This window comes from Thunnus albacares, chromosome 21 (assembly GCF_914725855.1).
Source record: "Thunnus albacares chromosome 21, fThuAlb1.1, whole genome shotgun sequence".
NCBI classification, from domain to species: domain Eukaryota; kingdom Metazoa; phylum Chordata; class Actinopteri; order Scombriformes; family Scombridae; genus Thunnus; species Thunnus albacares.
Window position 1 is genome coordinate 2854717 of NC_058126.1, and position 13678 is coordinate 2868394.

The 13678-nt window shown below is 38.8% G+C and overlaps 1 protein-coding gene across 1 annotated transcript; it reads left to right on the top strand.

Moving 5' to 3' along the window:
• The first annotated feature begins 736 nt into the window (after positions 1 to 736).
• On the top strand, positions 737 to 13076 carry riok3 (RIO kinase 3 (yeast)). Its single transcript, XM_044339226.1, has 13 exons — positions 737 to 1088; positions 2930 to 3045; positions 4587 to 4732; positions 4932 to 5039; positions 6068 to 6177; positions 6888 to 7031; positions 8335 to 8462; positions 8625 to 8813; positions 9467 to 9626; positions 10264 to 10344; positions 10698 to 10787; positions 10979 to 11092; positions 11871 to 13076. The coding sequence occupies exons 1-13, from the start codon at positions 1053 to 1055 to the stop codon at positions 11982 to 11984; spliced, it is 1536 nt and encodes a 511-aa protein (XP_044195161.1). The 5' UTR covers positions 737 to 1052; the 3' UTR covers positions 11985 to 13076.
• Positions 13077 to 13678: the final 602 nt, after the last annotated feature.

Sequence of the window (13678 nt, forward strand, 5' to 3'; positions counted from 1 at the left end):
TAAGCAGCATGTTAATATTGTAGCTGCTGGAGGTGGTGCTAGTTTGAACTACTTTATATACAGTTAGTTAATTTAGTCCAGTGGTTCCCAACCTAGGGGTCGGCCCATCCAAAGGGTCCCCAGATAAATCTGAAGGGTCGTGAGATGATTAATGGGAGAGGAAAAAAGAAAAAACAAAGTTCTGATACACAAATCTGTTTTCAGTTTTTGGACTTTTTCTCTAATCTTTGATTTTTGCTGAAATATTGGATCATTTGAACATTTATTGAAATGAAAGCATGTGAGAAATTTAGAGGGAAAAATCACTATTTGCTGTGAACAACTCATAGACATCTGAAATGTGACCCCAACTACACACTGCTTTTTGTAAGACGTCAAAAACCAAAAAGGTTGGAAACCACTGATTTTTTTCTTTAACAATGTGTTGTATTTTAAAAGCTTGTTATATTATCCATTGTGTCAAATCTTCATCTGAAAAGTAACTAAAGCTGTCAAATAAATGTAGTGGAGTAGAAAGCACAATATTTCCCTCTGAAATGTAGTGGAGTGGAAAAATAAAGTAGCATCAAACGGAAATATTCAAGTAAAGTAGAAGTACCTCAAAATTTACTTAAGTACAGTACTTGAGTAAATGTACTTAATTATTTCCACCACTGTTGAAGATGAATCAGAAAAAAATAAAAGCCTTTTTAACATAAGCCTGAAGCTTTTATTGTGAAGGCGCTCTTTATGGTGCGGACGGTGACGTATGTCCTGTTGTGCCAAACATTCGCTTACTGTGCTGTGAAACTACTCAGTGGTTTTCTACCTCGTTTTAACCGTTAGGTTATTGTAAAAGTCTTTGTAACTGACTTTTAAATTATCTTTTTGTATTTATTGAAGTTCATACAACAGTTATCTGTACTTGTCACATCGCGAGACGTTGTCATTCGTCTCATTTTCAGGACGTTTTAGTCGCTAAATCTGCCCCCGAAGCTTGCTAACGTTAGCTCAGCGGCTAGCCACCATTCACTCTTCAGAGAAAGAATCGATTATACATAGTGATCACAATCATGGATCAAACAGGAGTCACGGCGCAAACACCAAAGGTGAGTCCGACTATCTTCTGTAGGGATGTCCTGTACTGTAAGTTATTGATCCCAAATAGCTTAATCTTGCCTGTTAGATTTAGCTCCTGCGAGTCATGATCCAATATGGCCTCACCGATAGTCCGAACCTTAAAAGGCCGAAATTAGGTCGCTGTGAGCGGACTGATAACTCGGAGCAGCTGCCAGTCACCGGCTGTGCTATGATTGGAGATGTTTTTACACAAGAGACACATGAAAATGAATTAGTTAAAACGAACAATTTATACTTTTGTTGTATTCATGTTATCAATTTTATTGTTTTATCTTTTAATTATTATTAATATTATAGTTGTTTTTATCCCTCATCGACTTTATTTGTCTCTGTTTTGTCTTTTAATGTAGTTTTTAATTAAGTTTTTATTTGATTCTATTATTATTATTATAGCTTTTAAATCAATTTCATTTTATGACATTTTCATCATTTTATTTCTCGCGTGCATTAGTCTCACTTGTTCTATCTTATTATCGGCTTGTCAGTTATCTGTGAAGCACTTTGAATTGCACTAACTGTATGAAAGGTGCTAAACAAATAAAGTTTGAGTGATTGAAAAGAACTGAGACGCTGTTATTTGCGATAACCACGTCACTTGTTAACAGCAAGACCATGAGTGTGCTCAGCTATTTCTGCAACACCCATACCTTAAAATAATTTAATTAGAGGCCTTTACTGTAGCTTAATGTATTTATAAACCAGTAAGTGGTCTCAATGCTTGTCCCTAGTCCTGTCACACTGTCACACATCAGCATGTTATATGTATGTAACATAACAATGTGTAAAATGTTAACAAGTACTACAACTAACAGCAAGCAGATACCTCTTTTTACAAGTTTGACTCCTATTTAATGCTATTTGTACTGTTGTGTATTTATATGTTATAATGAGGAAATATCTATGTTCTAGAAATTAAAAAAATGTCTTAATTGATAAATTATACTAAGATATCTGGTGGGCGTGACAAATAATAACACGTCCCGACATGGAGGCGGGGCTCAGTGGAGACATGTCTGAACTTGTCTCAGTGAAACTTTCACTCACTTCTTTTATTGTTTCTGTTGAGTTATGACTCACAAAAGCTAAATTTATATTGCTGAGTTTCACTCTGCAAACAAAAGATGGGCTTCACATTTTTTCAAGTCAGTCTAAAAACAACAGTCAGGAGCCCAAATGAACAGTGAAATATGTTTTTCTTGCTGTAATCATTCCTCCTGTTCATACTGACCATTAGAAGATCCCTTCATAATGTACTTACAATGGAAGTGATGGGGGACAAAATCCACAGTCCTCCTTCTGTGCAAATATGTATTTAAAAGTTTATCTGAAGCTAATATGAAGCTTCAGCGTCCAAATGAGTCAAATCAAGTAGATATCTTTCAACGTTACAGTCTTTTTAGTGCCAAAGTTCCTCTTGTTGTTACTATACTTCCACCTGCAGCTCAACAAGGAAACACTGTCCGAGGAAACACAAAGAGGGAATTTGATGCTAAAAAGACTGTAAATGTGTCAGATATCCACTTGATATGACTAACTCAGACTGCTGAAGACTCATATAAGCTTCACATTTTACTTTTAAATGCATTTTTGCACTAAATGACTATCCTTTAAAGTCTGACGGTGGTTTAATGTTTGTAGTGATGCTGCCTCAAGTTTGTAACTAACTTACCATAAGAAATACGCTCATCCAGCTCTGTGTTTTTGTCCTGTTTAAATGTCTTTAACAAAGCCACCAATGCTGATTTTAGACACGCATGATTAATTATATGTTAATAATATTAATTAAAGCCTATATGTGTGTGTTTTGCAGAACCCGTGGGGTTCGTTGGCCCCGGCAGCTCCGGCCTGCTCTCTGGCCGATGTGATGAGTGAGCAGCTGGCCAAACAGCTGGATGAGGAGAACAACGCCTTCCCTACACTCACCGAGTAAGTTCTCACCAGCTTCACCTCTGTGTGTGAATATACAGTGATGTTGTCCTCTCTTCTTTCTTCATTAACTTTTAATCACTCTCTCTCTCTCTCCTCTTACCTCTCAATTCAGTTTTAAGTAGTTTATCATTTTGTATTATTTCGCTGCTCACTTTTGATTGGGCAGTTAGGCCCCGTTTACAGCTGGTATTAACATGGGTCTCCACATGCGTCCTGAGTGACCACATGTGATTGGATCTCACTTCCCCACTCTGTATGCAAATAAACACGGACATCATTTCTGTTTTCGAGACCAAATTCGTTCATTATTCGTCCAAAGCTGTGTTCAAATTGTTTGACATTTGTAATTCACATGAAAAACAAAATAATTTGTTTATCCTTTTATCAAACAAGTTGAACATCCTTGGATGGAGGGTCCTGTGTCTAATTTGCCGGTAAATAGAGGACGTCAGTTGAGTAGACGGTCCTTCAATGTGGCCCAGGACGCATTTCCGTTTACACTACTAAAAGAATGTGGCCACATGCGGCCCAGACCACCTCCAAATGTGGTCTGAGTGATCAGATCTCAATCTGTCCTCAATGCGTCTTGGTTGCGTTTACACCTGTATTTAGAGCTGTCCACCTGTGATCGGATCACCCGAGACACCCGAGACAGGGCCTTAGTTTTTCTGACACTCTGCTCCTCGATATGGTTGATTTTGATTTGCAATGTGATTAATTTGCACCACCTGGTGGCAAAAAGATGGTAGAACACAAAGTCTTTCTGACATTGACATTTCTACCTATTCTTAAATATTACATGTATAAAAGTTAATTAATATGTTTGATTATTTACATTTTTGTTTTCTACATGTTTTTTTCCTCTTCCTTTCTTAACCTTTACATATAAACGTGACCCATCACCCTAAACACCATTTTTTCACCCTCAAATTTCTGACTTTTCCTGATGTGAACCAGAGTATACAAACATTTTTTGGTATGTTTTAATAATTCATCATCATTCATTCTTAACATTTAAAAGCTTTCATCAAAATCATGGTGACTCTTACGTTCTCCTGTTTTTTTTAAAGAGTACACTCTGTTCTCCGAAGTCTTCATTAAGGATTAATCACCCATTTATTAATGTCTGATAATGTACAGTCACCAGCCACTTCATTAGGAACACCTCTGCAATCTAATGCATCCAATTCAACAGCTCTGCCAATAAAATCTACATTTAGGAAGCTTATACATTTTCAGTTTTTGTTGACATTGTCAGAAAGGTGATAATTCTACTTTATGTTTATTATTGAGGTCAATACAAGCAGACAGCAGGGTTTGCAGATACAGACACCACCACACACTTCTAGTTGGTCATAAGTGATGATTGAGAGGGATTATTTTTGAGTCTATACATTGTTTTGTTTTTTTGGTAAATCCACTCTGCCTTTAGGTTGATAGATTTTTCATCAAGACATCCTTTTGTCTTTCCCAACTCGTCTTCGTTTTGTTTTAATATCTCCTCTCTTTCCTCTTCTCTCTCTCTCTCTGTCTCTCAGTCCCGGAGCAGATCTCTTGTTGCCAGATGAAGGTCCTGATACGACCAGTGATCTGATGCTTGCTCAGATGCTGCAGATGCAGTTCGACCGCGAGTTTGATAACCAGCTCCGCCGTGAGGAGAAGAAGTTCAACGGAGACAGCAAAGGTAGAACCACAATAATCTGACATTAAACAAAAATCTGAAAACTTAAAACTGGGTTGAAAGGAATCACTGTAAGTTATATTTCCTTTCTGCTCAACTTTGCTTCTATAACAACCTGATTAGAACCTTGTGTAAAGTATAATTATAATTTTAAAGACCTGATAAAGTCGGTGACAGTCTGTGTTTTCAATTTTGTGTCCAGTGTCCATCTCCTTTGAGAACTACCGCATGGTCCATCCTTATGAAGACAGCGACAGCTCAGAGGACGAGGTGGACTGGCAGGACACAAGAGACGACCCCTACAAAGCTGGTAACATACCTACAGAGGGTGGACAAAATAACAGAAACACCTTACTGTACTACACAGCAGCTCTAAGACAGTGTCCACATTAAGCTAGCAAAATTCATAAACACATCTTTTTCTCTCTGTTTTGGTCCTCCGTCAAAACCCTTGAAACTGAGCTTTTTAGAGTTGAAGGTAACATCAAGGCCCCTTTACAGGCTGTCATTTTGGGCTGTCTGACACAAAAGTTGACAATCGTGAGAGAAATGTTGTCAAATCTAGGTTGTAGGCTCAAAATGTTGTCCTTGATCTCACTGTGAGACACGTCCATTGATTAGAAGCTTTGGAGTCCAAAGACAACCAGAAATTTAAGACCAAACACTTCACACTGTGACTGCAGCTACAACTCACATCTACAAACCAACCAATCATGACATGAAATGACACAGAACACACTGAGCAGCGTGACATTTCATGAGTGCAGTTTTCAAATAAAGTTTTGGGAGAAAACATACTTGTCCTCTCTTATACGTCCATGACACCAAAAAGAAGTTTGTATGACTTTGTTGCAGATGGATGACGAGCTGATGACGTTTCTTTGCTTTCACTTACTTTTTTATATCTACATTGTAGCAGTACGATTCACCTCACATTCATCTCACAATCTGACAGCCTCAAACTGATATCGTGCAGTCTGACGCAACGAAGATTTTATTAGACTCATCTCGCACAATGAGACATGCAATAAAGTTACACCATCGTTGCAGCCTAAAGGCGTCTTAAGGCAGCTGACAGAGAAACACACAGTCCACATAGTTCTGGAAACACACTTGTATCAATCTTGTTTTGTTGAGGTGATATTGTTACAAGAGGAAGAATAATTTCACATCTTTCTACCACAACCTGGCTGTATTGTTGTGTTAAATCTCTTTGAGTCATTGGTACCTCACTGTGGATCAAATCTGGCCCAAACAGACTTTACCTGTTACAGTTATCGTCCATGAGGTGATTACTACACCAGCTCTAACACGGTGTGTTTGTATTTGATCACTCAGACAAGCCCCAGATCACGCCCAGGAAAGGCTTCATCGGGAAAGGCAAAAACATCACCACCAAACACGATGAAGTGACCTGCGGCCGCAAGAACACAGCACGCATGGACAACGTATGACAAGTTTATGTTTTTAAAGACACGTATTGAGTGTCTGTGGTATCACGGTTCCCTCAGATCCTTCATTTTGTTCGTCAAATTTAATGTCTTGAGGAGAAATGTGCAATTATTGGCTGTTTTGTCCCTACTGGTTTTCCATCATACTTTGACAGAAAATCAAAGATTGTGAAAAAGGTAATAAAATACAATATATGTGATATTAAAAAGGTCTTTAAAAAACTCTTCAGAATTAACAACGACCCCGATGACACACCAGACAGTCAGCGGTCCGTGTAAATTGAAATGTGGCTAGAAATGTATTTTCCAGACGTATTGCATACACTGCTTATGTGGATATATGTAGCTCAACATCAGAGAAGTAATGCTAGACTAAACACAGCCTGAAGACATGTAGATATCCAATCTATTAGCCAGATCAAAATCACAAAGATTTTTAGATTTTATTATATGATTCATTCAGATAAAAAAAGTGTTTGGTTAGCTAACATTACACAGCCATTTAAAATGATAACTTAATGTTGTTTCTCTTATATTTTGCCTTCAGCAGCGTGTAAAATATTGTGAATTCTTTCTTAATCTCAGTCGAACAGCTCTTGATTATTTTAGCAGAGTCATGCTGACAGTTGACTGTTTGCCACTCAAGAAAATAGTGACCACATAACCTCCATGTATAGTGTCACATAGCTGCTTCTCTTCTTTTCCAGTTTGCTCCAGAGGTCCATGTGGGAGATGGTTTGGGGATGGACCTGAAATTGTCCAATCAGGTGTTTAACTCTCTGAAGCAGCACTGCTACAGCGAGCAGAGACGTAGTGCCAGGCTGCACGAGAAGAAGGAGCACTCCACCGCCGTACGTATAGAGATATAGACATATAAACACACACTGTGTAAACATGCAAATTAGGAATAATTACATATACAAAGATCTTTGTTTCTACTCAAACTAGCTTGACACGCCAAATGGTAAGTCGTCCTTGGAAACTGTTTGTAACAGTGGAGGCACTTTCAAAAAATACTTGGATGAACCATTTGTCTATCACCGTCTATCATGGGCTAACAACCAATTAGATCAACAAACCATATGACTTAGTAGGAGAGCACCATTCTTTTAGTGAAAAAATACCCTCTAGTTCTGATATAACTGATGCTATAGCAGCATCTACGCTAACCTCTTGAGGAGCTGCCATTGTTTTCGAACAAATAGTCACTTCTCGCTCTCGTCACGCTTAAAATTGCGCTCGTAGCTGCCAGTAGTTTCACAAAGGACACTGATTGGACCAAACCACTGTGGTCCGGCCACAAGCACATAACTTGAAGCCTGTCGAGATGGATTTTCGCGTAATATCGTGAACCCATCTGTTGTGTCAAATCGATGGAAGACAGTTGAAGAAAACACAAGATCAAAAACTGCTTTTTGAAGATAAAAATCAGGAGTCAGAGGTCCAAGCAACAAAGTGTTCTTTAATGCCGGCAATAAAGGAGAGCAAATTAGCGCATACAAGATGAACCAGGTCGCTCTGAAGGTTTTTTCCTTCAGGGCTTAGTTTTTATACCCTTGGGTTGGCATAGGTCACACCTATCATCCATCCTCCTTATTTTGGCCAATTACACTATTATATTTTATCTTCGTCACTTGTTGTTGGTCAAAACTCTTCAAGACAGGTTTTGAGCTGTTGTGGATATGTACTGGCATATTCAGTTCTACCTGGTTATGTCCAATTTTTTTTATATAAGTATTGGGGATCATTTTACACCATTATTGCCAAGTTGTCTCCTGGCCTTATTCTTGCCACTTTACACCCTTATTTCTTGAACTCCTCCAGAGTGTATTTTTAAAAAAGGTGAAAACTTTAATGCAGACCCAAGCAAGGTGACATGTAATACAAACACACTCAAATTTCTCCAGTGTATGATTATGATTCTTTTACCGTGCGTCCATACGTATATCGTGATTAAATATGATTCATGAGATTACAAATACATCATCAATAGGATTCTAACACACTAGCACTTATTGCTTATAAAATTTATAAAATCAATCTGCATAGCTTAATATTGTCTTAAAGCACACCAATGACATTTAATGAAAATACACCACACATCTTCCTCGCAAGGTAACACTCAAACACAAACTCTCCTTCTTTTCTCCTCAGGAACAAGCAGTTGACCCTCGTACTCGTCTGCTGATGTATAAGATGGTGAACGCTGGCGTGCTGGAAAACATCAATGGCTGCATCAGCACCGGGAAAGAGTCAGTTGTTTTCCACGCTGACGGAGGGAGGTGAGTGAAAAGACGGAGGAAAGGAGGAAAAGAAATTCTCACATGTCTTGACAAACAGCCTTTTTTGCTGTCTTAACGCAGATTAAGATGTCTGCCTGATCTATATCTAAATATTGTGTGTGTGTGTGTGTGTGTGTGTGTGTGTGTGTGTGTGTGTGTCAGGATGGAGGAGGGGGAGCAGCCGGTCCCAGACGAGGTGGTGTTGAAGGTGTTTAAGACGACGCTCAATGAGTTCAAAAACAGAGACCGCTACATCAAAGACGACTATCGCTTCAAAGATCGCTTCAGCAAGCTGAACCCACGAAAGGTCATTAGGCTGTGGGCCGAGAAGGAGATGCACAACCTGACCAGGTAACTGACACTACTCATAACATCACTCATAATACTCCTAGTACTACTACTACTGCTGCTACTAAAACCATAGTACCACTACTAATATTTAGGGATGCACAGTATTATCGGCATGTCATCGGTATCAGCCGATAATAGCTCTAAAATGAAATATTGGCATCAGCAAATTCTGCCGAGTATGAGAAGCCGATATGTCGCCTTCTCTTCCGCCACCTGACTTTGGTACGATTTCTGTATATCATCAGAAAAAGAAAGGTAGAAAGTAATATTCGGTCCTTTATTTTGATAAATTGAAACATCCAACAATGGCTCATTGGCCAAAACTATTACTGAAACAGTCCAGTTGTGCTGCAGTGGAAAAGGAAAACGACCGGTTTGTTTCTTGCAAGGAGTCAGGACACCTGCTGACAGATGTGTTATAAACATGTGTTATAATCTGATTATATGTCTGTAAAGATGTCATTAATAATAAATATGGAACACAGGGACTTATAAAGCAGCGAGCCATCTGAATCTGCACCAGGTATCACCAGGATGTGAAAGTTCTGAGTTAACGGTCATTGATAGACTGCTAACTCTGAATAGAAGATTAATTGCTGCTAATATTTTGCGTTATTGTAGTAACATTATCCTGCGTGTGTGTGTGTGTTCAGGATGAAGAAAGCAGAGATTCCCTGTCCGGAGGTGGTGCTGTTGAAGAAACACATCCTGGTGATGTCATTCATCGGTAAAGACCACGTTCCTGCTCCCAAACTCAAAGACGTCATGTTGAGCTCAGAGGACATGAAGAACGCCTACTACCAGGTCCTACATGTAAGTACACATCCAGTATGTTAATGTTTACATACAGCAAGTACAACTGCAAATGACTAATCATTTAATTATTGATCACAATGAGATTTAGTCTGTTAATTAGTAAGGTGTTCAGTCTCTTAAAATATCAAAAATAATGAGAAATTTACATCACATTTTCTCAGATGTCATATTTGTTTCTGCTTTGTCTCTGCGGGTAAAAACATCCTGAATGATGAACATTGGAGTAATCCTATCCCGGTGAAGCTGGTTATTTAACAACGAAGACAACAACTCCCATGATCCCTTGCTACTTCACACCGTCATCACACGGGTTTTGATTGAGAGACCCCTAGTGGCTGAAATTACATATTGTGCATTTAAGTGAATAATTCAACTACTGAACATTTAATTAACATCCTTTTAGCACATAAAAATGATTTGTACTTTCTGTACTATACAGCAAGTATATGATTTAGTCAATGGCTGCAGTTATATAGCACTTTAGCTTAACTTAGGACTACTTCAACATGCAGACAGAAGGAGTTGGGAGTCAAACCACCGACCTTCTGATTGGTGGATGACCTGTTCTACCTCCTGAACCACAGCTGGCCCAAATTTACTCCACTCATCACTGTGTCTTTATGTGTGTGTGCAGGTGATGCAGCAGCTGTATCAGGAGTGTAATCTGGTTCATGCTGATCTCAGTGAATACAACATGCTGTGGCACGAAGGGAAGGTACGACAGTCTGCCTTTCTTTATTTTCAGTCCATGTTTCCCTCATTAACTCTTTTCTTCTTTCTTCTCCTTTGACTTCTTCCTTCTATACTTTTTGTTTCCGTCCTTTGAACTTGACTTCTTTGTTCTTATTTCACCCTGCGTTTCATTATTTTACTCCTTACATCTCTACTTCTTTCCTTCCATCTTTTTTATCCTTTTTTTCTTCGATCTTTTCTCCTACAATAACTCACTTTTATCTTCATTAATTCATTCCTTCCCTCTTTAGTTTTTTCTCTTTCTTCCTTCATACAGTTAATTTAGTGAGTCTCTTTCACCCCCCACAGTGCTGTTGTAATATGTGTGTGTTGTAGGTTTGGTTGATAGATGTCAGTCAGTCCATCGAGCCCACTCATCCTCACGGCCTGGAGTTCCTCTTCAGAGACTGCAGGAACGTTTCCACGGTAACGGCTGGTTTCATCTACACATGCAACTCTTATAAAAATAAATGAATAAAATAAAGTCATGTATTGTTTGTATAAGACAGCTGACTTGGACATTTTAGTGTGTGTGGCTGCTACAGTACACAGATAAAAAATCTGGATATTGATGGTTATAAAAGAAATATTAACGTGTGTGTGTGTGTGCACCACAGTTCTTCCAGAAGAGAGGCGTGAGCGAGGCGATGAGTGTGTACGACCTTTTCAACGCTGTGAGCGGACTGAACATCCCAGTTGGTACAGAAGACGAAGCTGAGTTTATGGCTGAGGTAACAAATTCAGTTTGATTTGTTCACTAAAATCTCTCCCGACATCGTCCTCTCGCTGTCCAACCACCACAATCCAGCTGGGAGGATGTCTGTGTTGATCAAAATGTTAATATGTTCATCTGAGTCACGTTCTGTTGTTACGCTCACAGCATTTAGAGGATAAGTCTGGCGATTTTCTATATTTTTTTTTTACTGTCAACAAATCTCATGTTTGGATCCAAACCAACAACGAACTGATCTGCTAACAAGTATTGTGTGTGTATCTAAAGCCTGATATACATTGTAAATATCTCAATGAACTTCAGCACAAAGGCGAGAGGATGTGATATGTAGCACAACAAGCTAGTGAAGCTGTAAAAGAACCATGTTCCTGCACATGCTCAGTGGAGTCTGCCTTACACAGAACTACTCTCCGGAGACTGAAAACATGATGCTGTTATTAGTCTTTGGAGCCGTTTCTAATCAAACTAATGTGACCAAACTCTTCATGATGAAGGATCATGTGACCCAGTGCAGCGGTGTGACTCACTGACGTGTTTTTAATAGTTTTTAAACAACCATGGAGGAATAAGATATATCAGGCTTTGGATACACACACAGTACTTGTTAATAGATCAGTTCATTGTTGGTTGTTATTGAGATTAAAGGTTAAATTTTTTGTCAAACGAAAGGGATTCAGCTTTGAACTTGATGAAAGGCTGCAGCACTTCTCGGTCAGAGGAGAGGAAAGTACAGACACCACCAGCTAAATGAGCTCTCTCTCTCTGCTCTCTGACAGATTGTGGCGTTGGAGAAGAGGAACGAGGATCACGTGCAGAGGCGAGGGAAGAAAACGTTCCCTGTGGCCTCCGAGGACGGCGGTCCTCCTTTAAAACCCGACGCTGATGACTAACGCTCACCTGGCTCGCTCTCTCTTCACGATCTCGCCGTGTTGAAAATGCTGTAAGGAGAAGATGAACGGAGGAGGACCCGGAGCCTCCCCCCTTCCAACCCTCCTCACCACCCACTGACCCACCGACTGCTTCCTTTTATACAGGCAGGACGGAGCGCCTCCTCCTGGCTGCAGGAGGTTCATCATGTTAGACGTTGAAGTCGGAGCGTCCTGGCTGTCTGAGCACTAAAGAGGCTCCAACATGATTTTCTGAAGATGTTACCAGCTGTCATATCTTCCTGGTTGTATTGGCTGATACATATATTGATTCCAGGATGTGTTTTTCTAGTAAAAAAAAAAAACTTGTTAATACAGGTAAAAGATAAAAAAAAGGACCTTTTGTTTCCTGCTAGAACCACTAGTGGGTCCATTATTACAAACACAAGTGATGCAGCTGAGCTTTGTTCATGCTCTAATTTATTTTGAATTCTAGCAGAGAAGTTTCCAGAAATACCACAAACGTATGTCGGGCTGAATTTTAGGGGGGAATGTGGATTAAATGATGCAAGAAACAACAAGTTTTCCATTTTTGTATGTGATGTTGCTGAGACAGAATGCACATAGTGTGTTTCATTGTCTGTGTATTTCTGCAGCTTCAGCGAGGCATTGAAACAAGTAGAAAGAGAATATATAAAGTATGTGATAATGTGAGCTTCAGAGCTGCAATCTATTATTTCCATCATGGATTAACCTGCAAATTATTTTCTGAATTCATCTGTTACTCAATTGGTCTATAAAACATCTGAAAACAGTGAAAATCACATCACATGTCACATGAGATTAATAGAAGCAGCAAATCCTCACAAATTACTGGCTGGAACTGGGGAAACATTTTTGCTTTAAAAAAAAAAGTCTGAAATAATTTTTTAATTTTGATTATCAAAACAGTGGCTGCTCATTTTTGTGTTGATTGATTAATCTATTAGTTGTTGCAATTCTAGAGATATGTGAAAATAACTGAAGCATCATAAGGAGAAACAGGAGATTGCAGGATTAAAGGGGTTAAAATAAACTAGCATGAGATTTTTTTGACAGTTTTTTTAGCAACATAATCCTAAAAATATCTCAAAATACCTAATTGCAAAAATTGGTTAAATATCAGCAGATGTTGCTTTCTAAAGCTGATATTTTCCAAAACTGATGCATGCTCATTTCCTGTATTTCTTGGCTTTTTTTAAGTTCTTTATTTCTCTCTTTTCTGCTCACTTTCTGTCTTCATTTGCTTTGTGCTCTAAGACTCTTAAGAGTACATGAAAATGACCTACCACCTAATAGGAAACGATGCATATATGTTTTTATATTTCAGATTTACGCACGTTACACAATGAGCCTCATTTTTTTCACCATTGTGGCTAAAATTAGGAAACAAACGCCTGAAAACAAAGGAAACTTCAGTTTAATTCTGTATTTTTTTGTCACTTTATACTCCGCTCTGTTGCAGTTTAAGGGTCAAATATAGAGGGTGGAAGGGTTCAAAGGTCACTGCAGTTTGGTGTGGTGTGTTAAGTGTTTTGTTAACACTTGAAACTGACATGTAAAAAGACAAAAAAAATGAAAGTGAACTAAAGTCATCCTCACATCATTAACAGTTTTTGATGTTTGCTCTCAGATTGTAACACAACTCTGGTGTGGGAAAGTTTGAACATGTGGAAGAT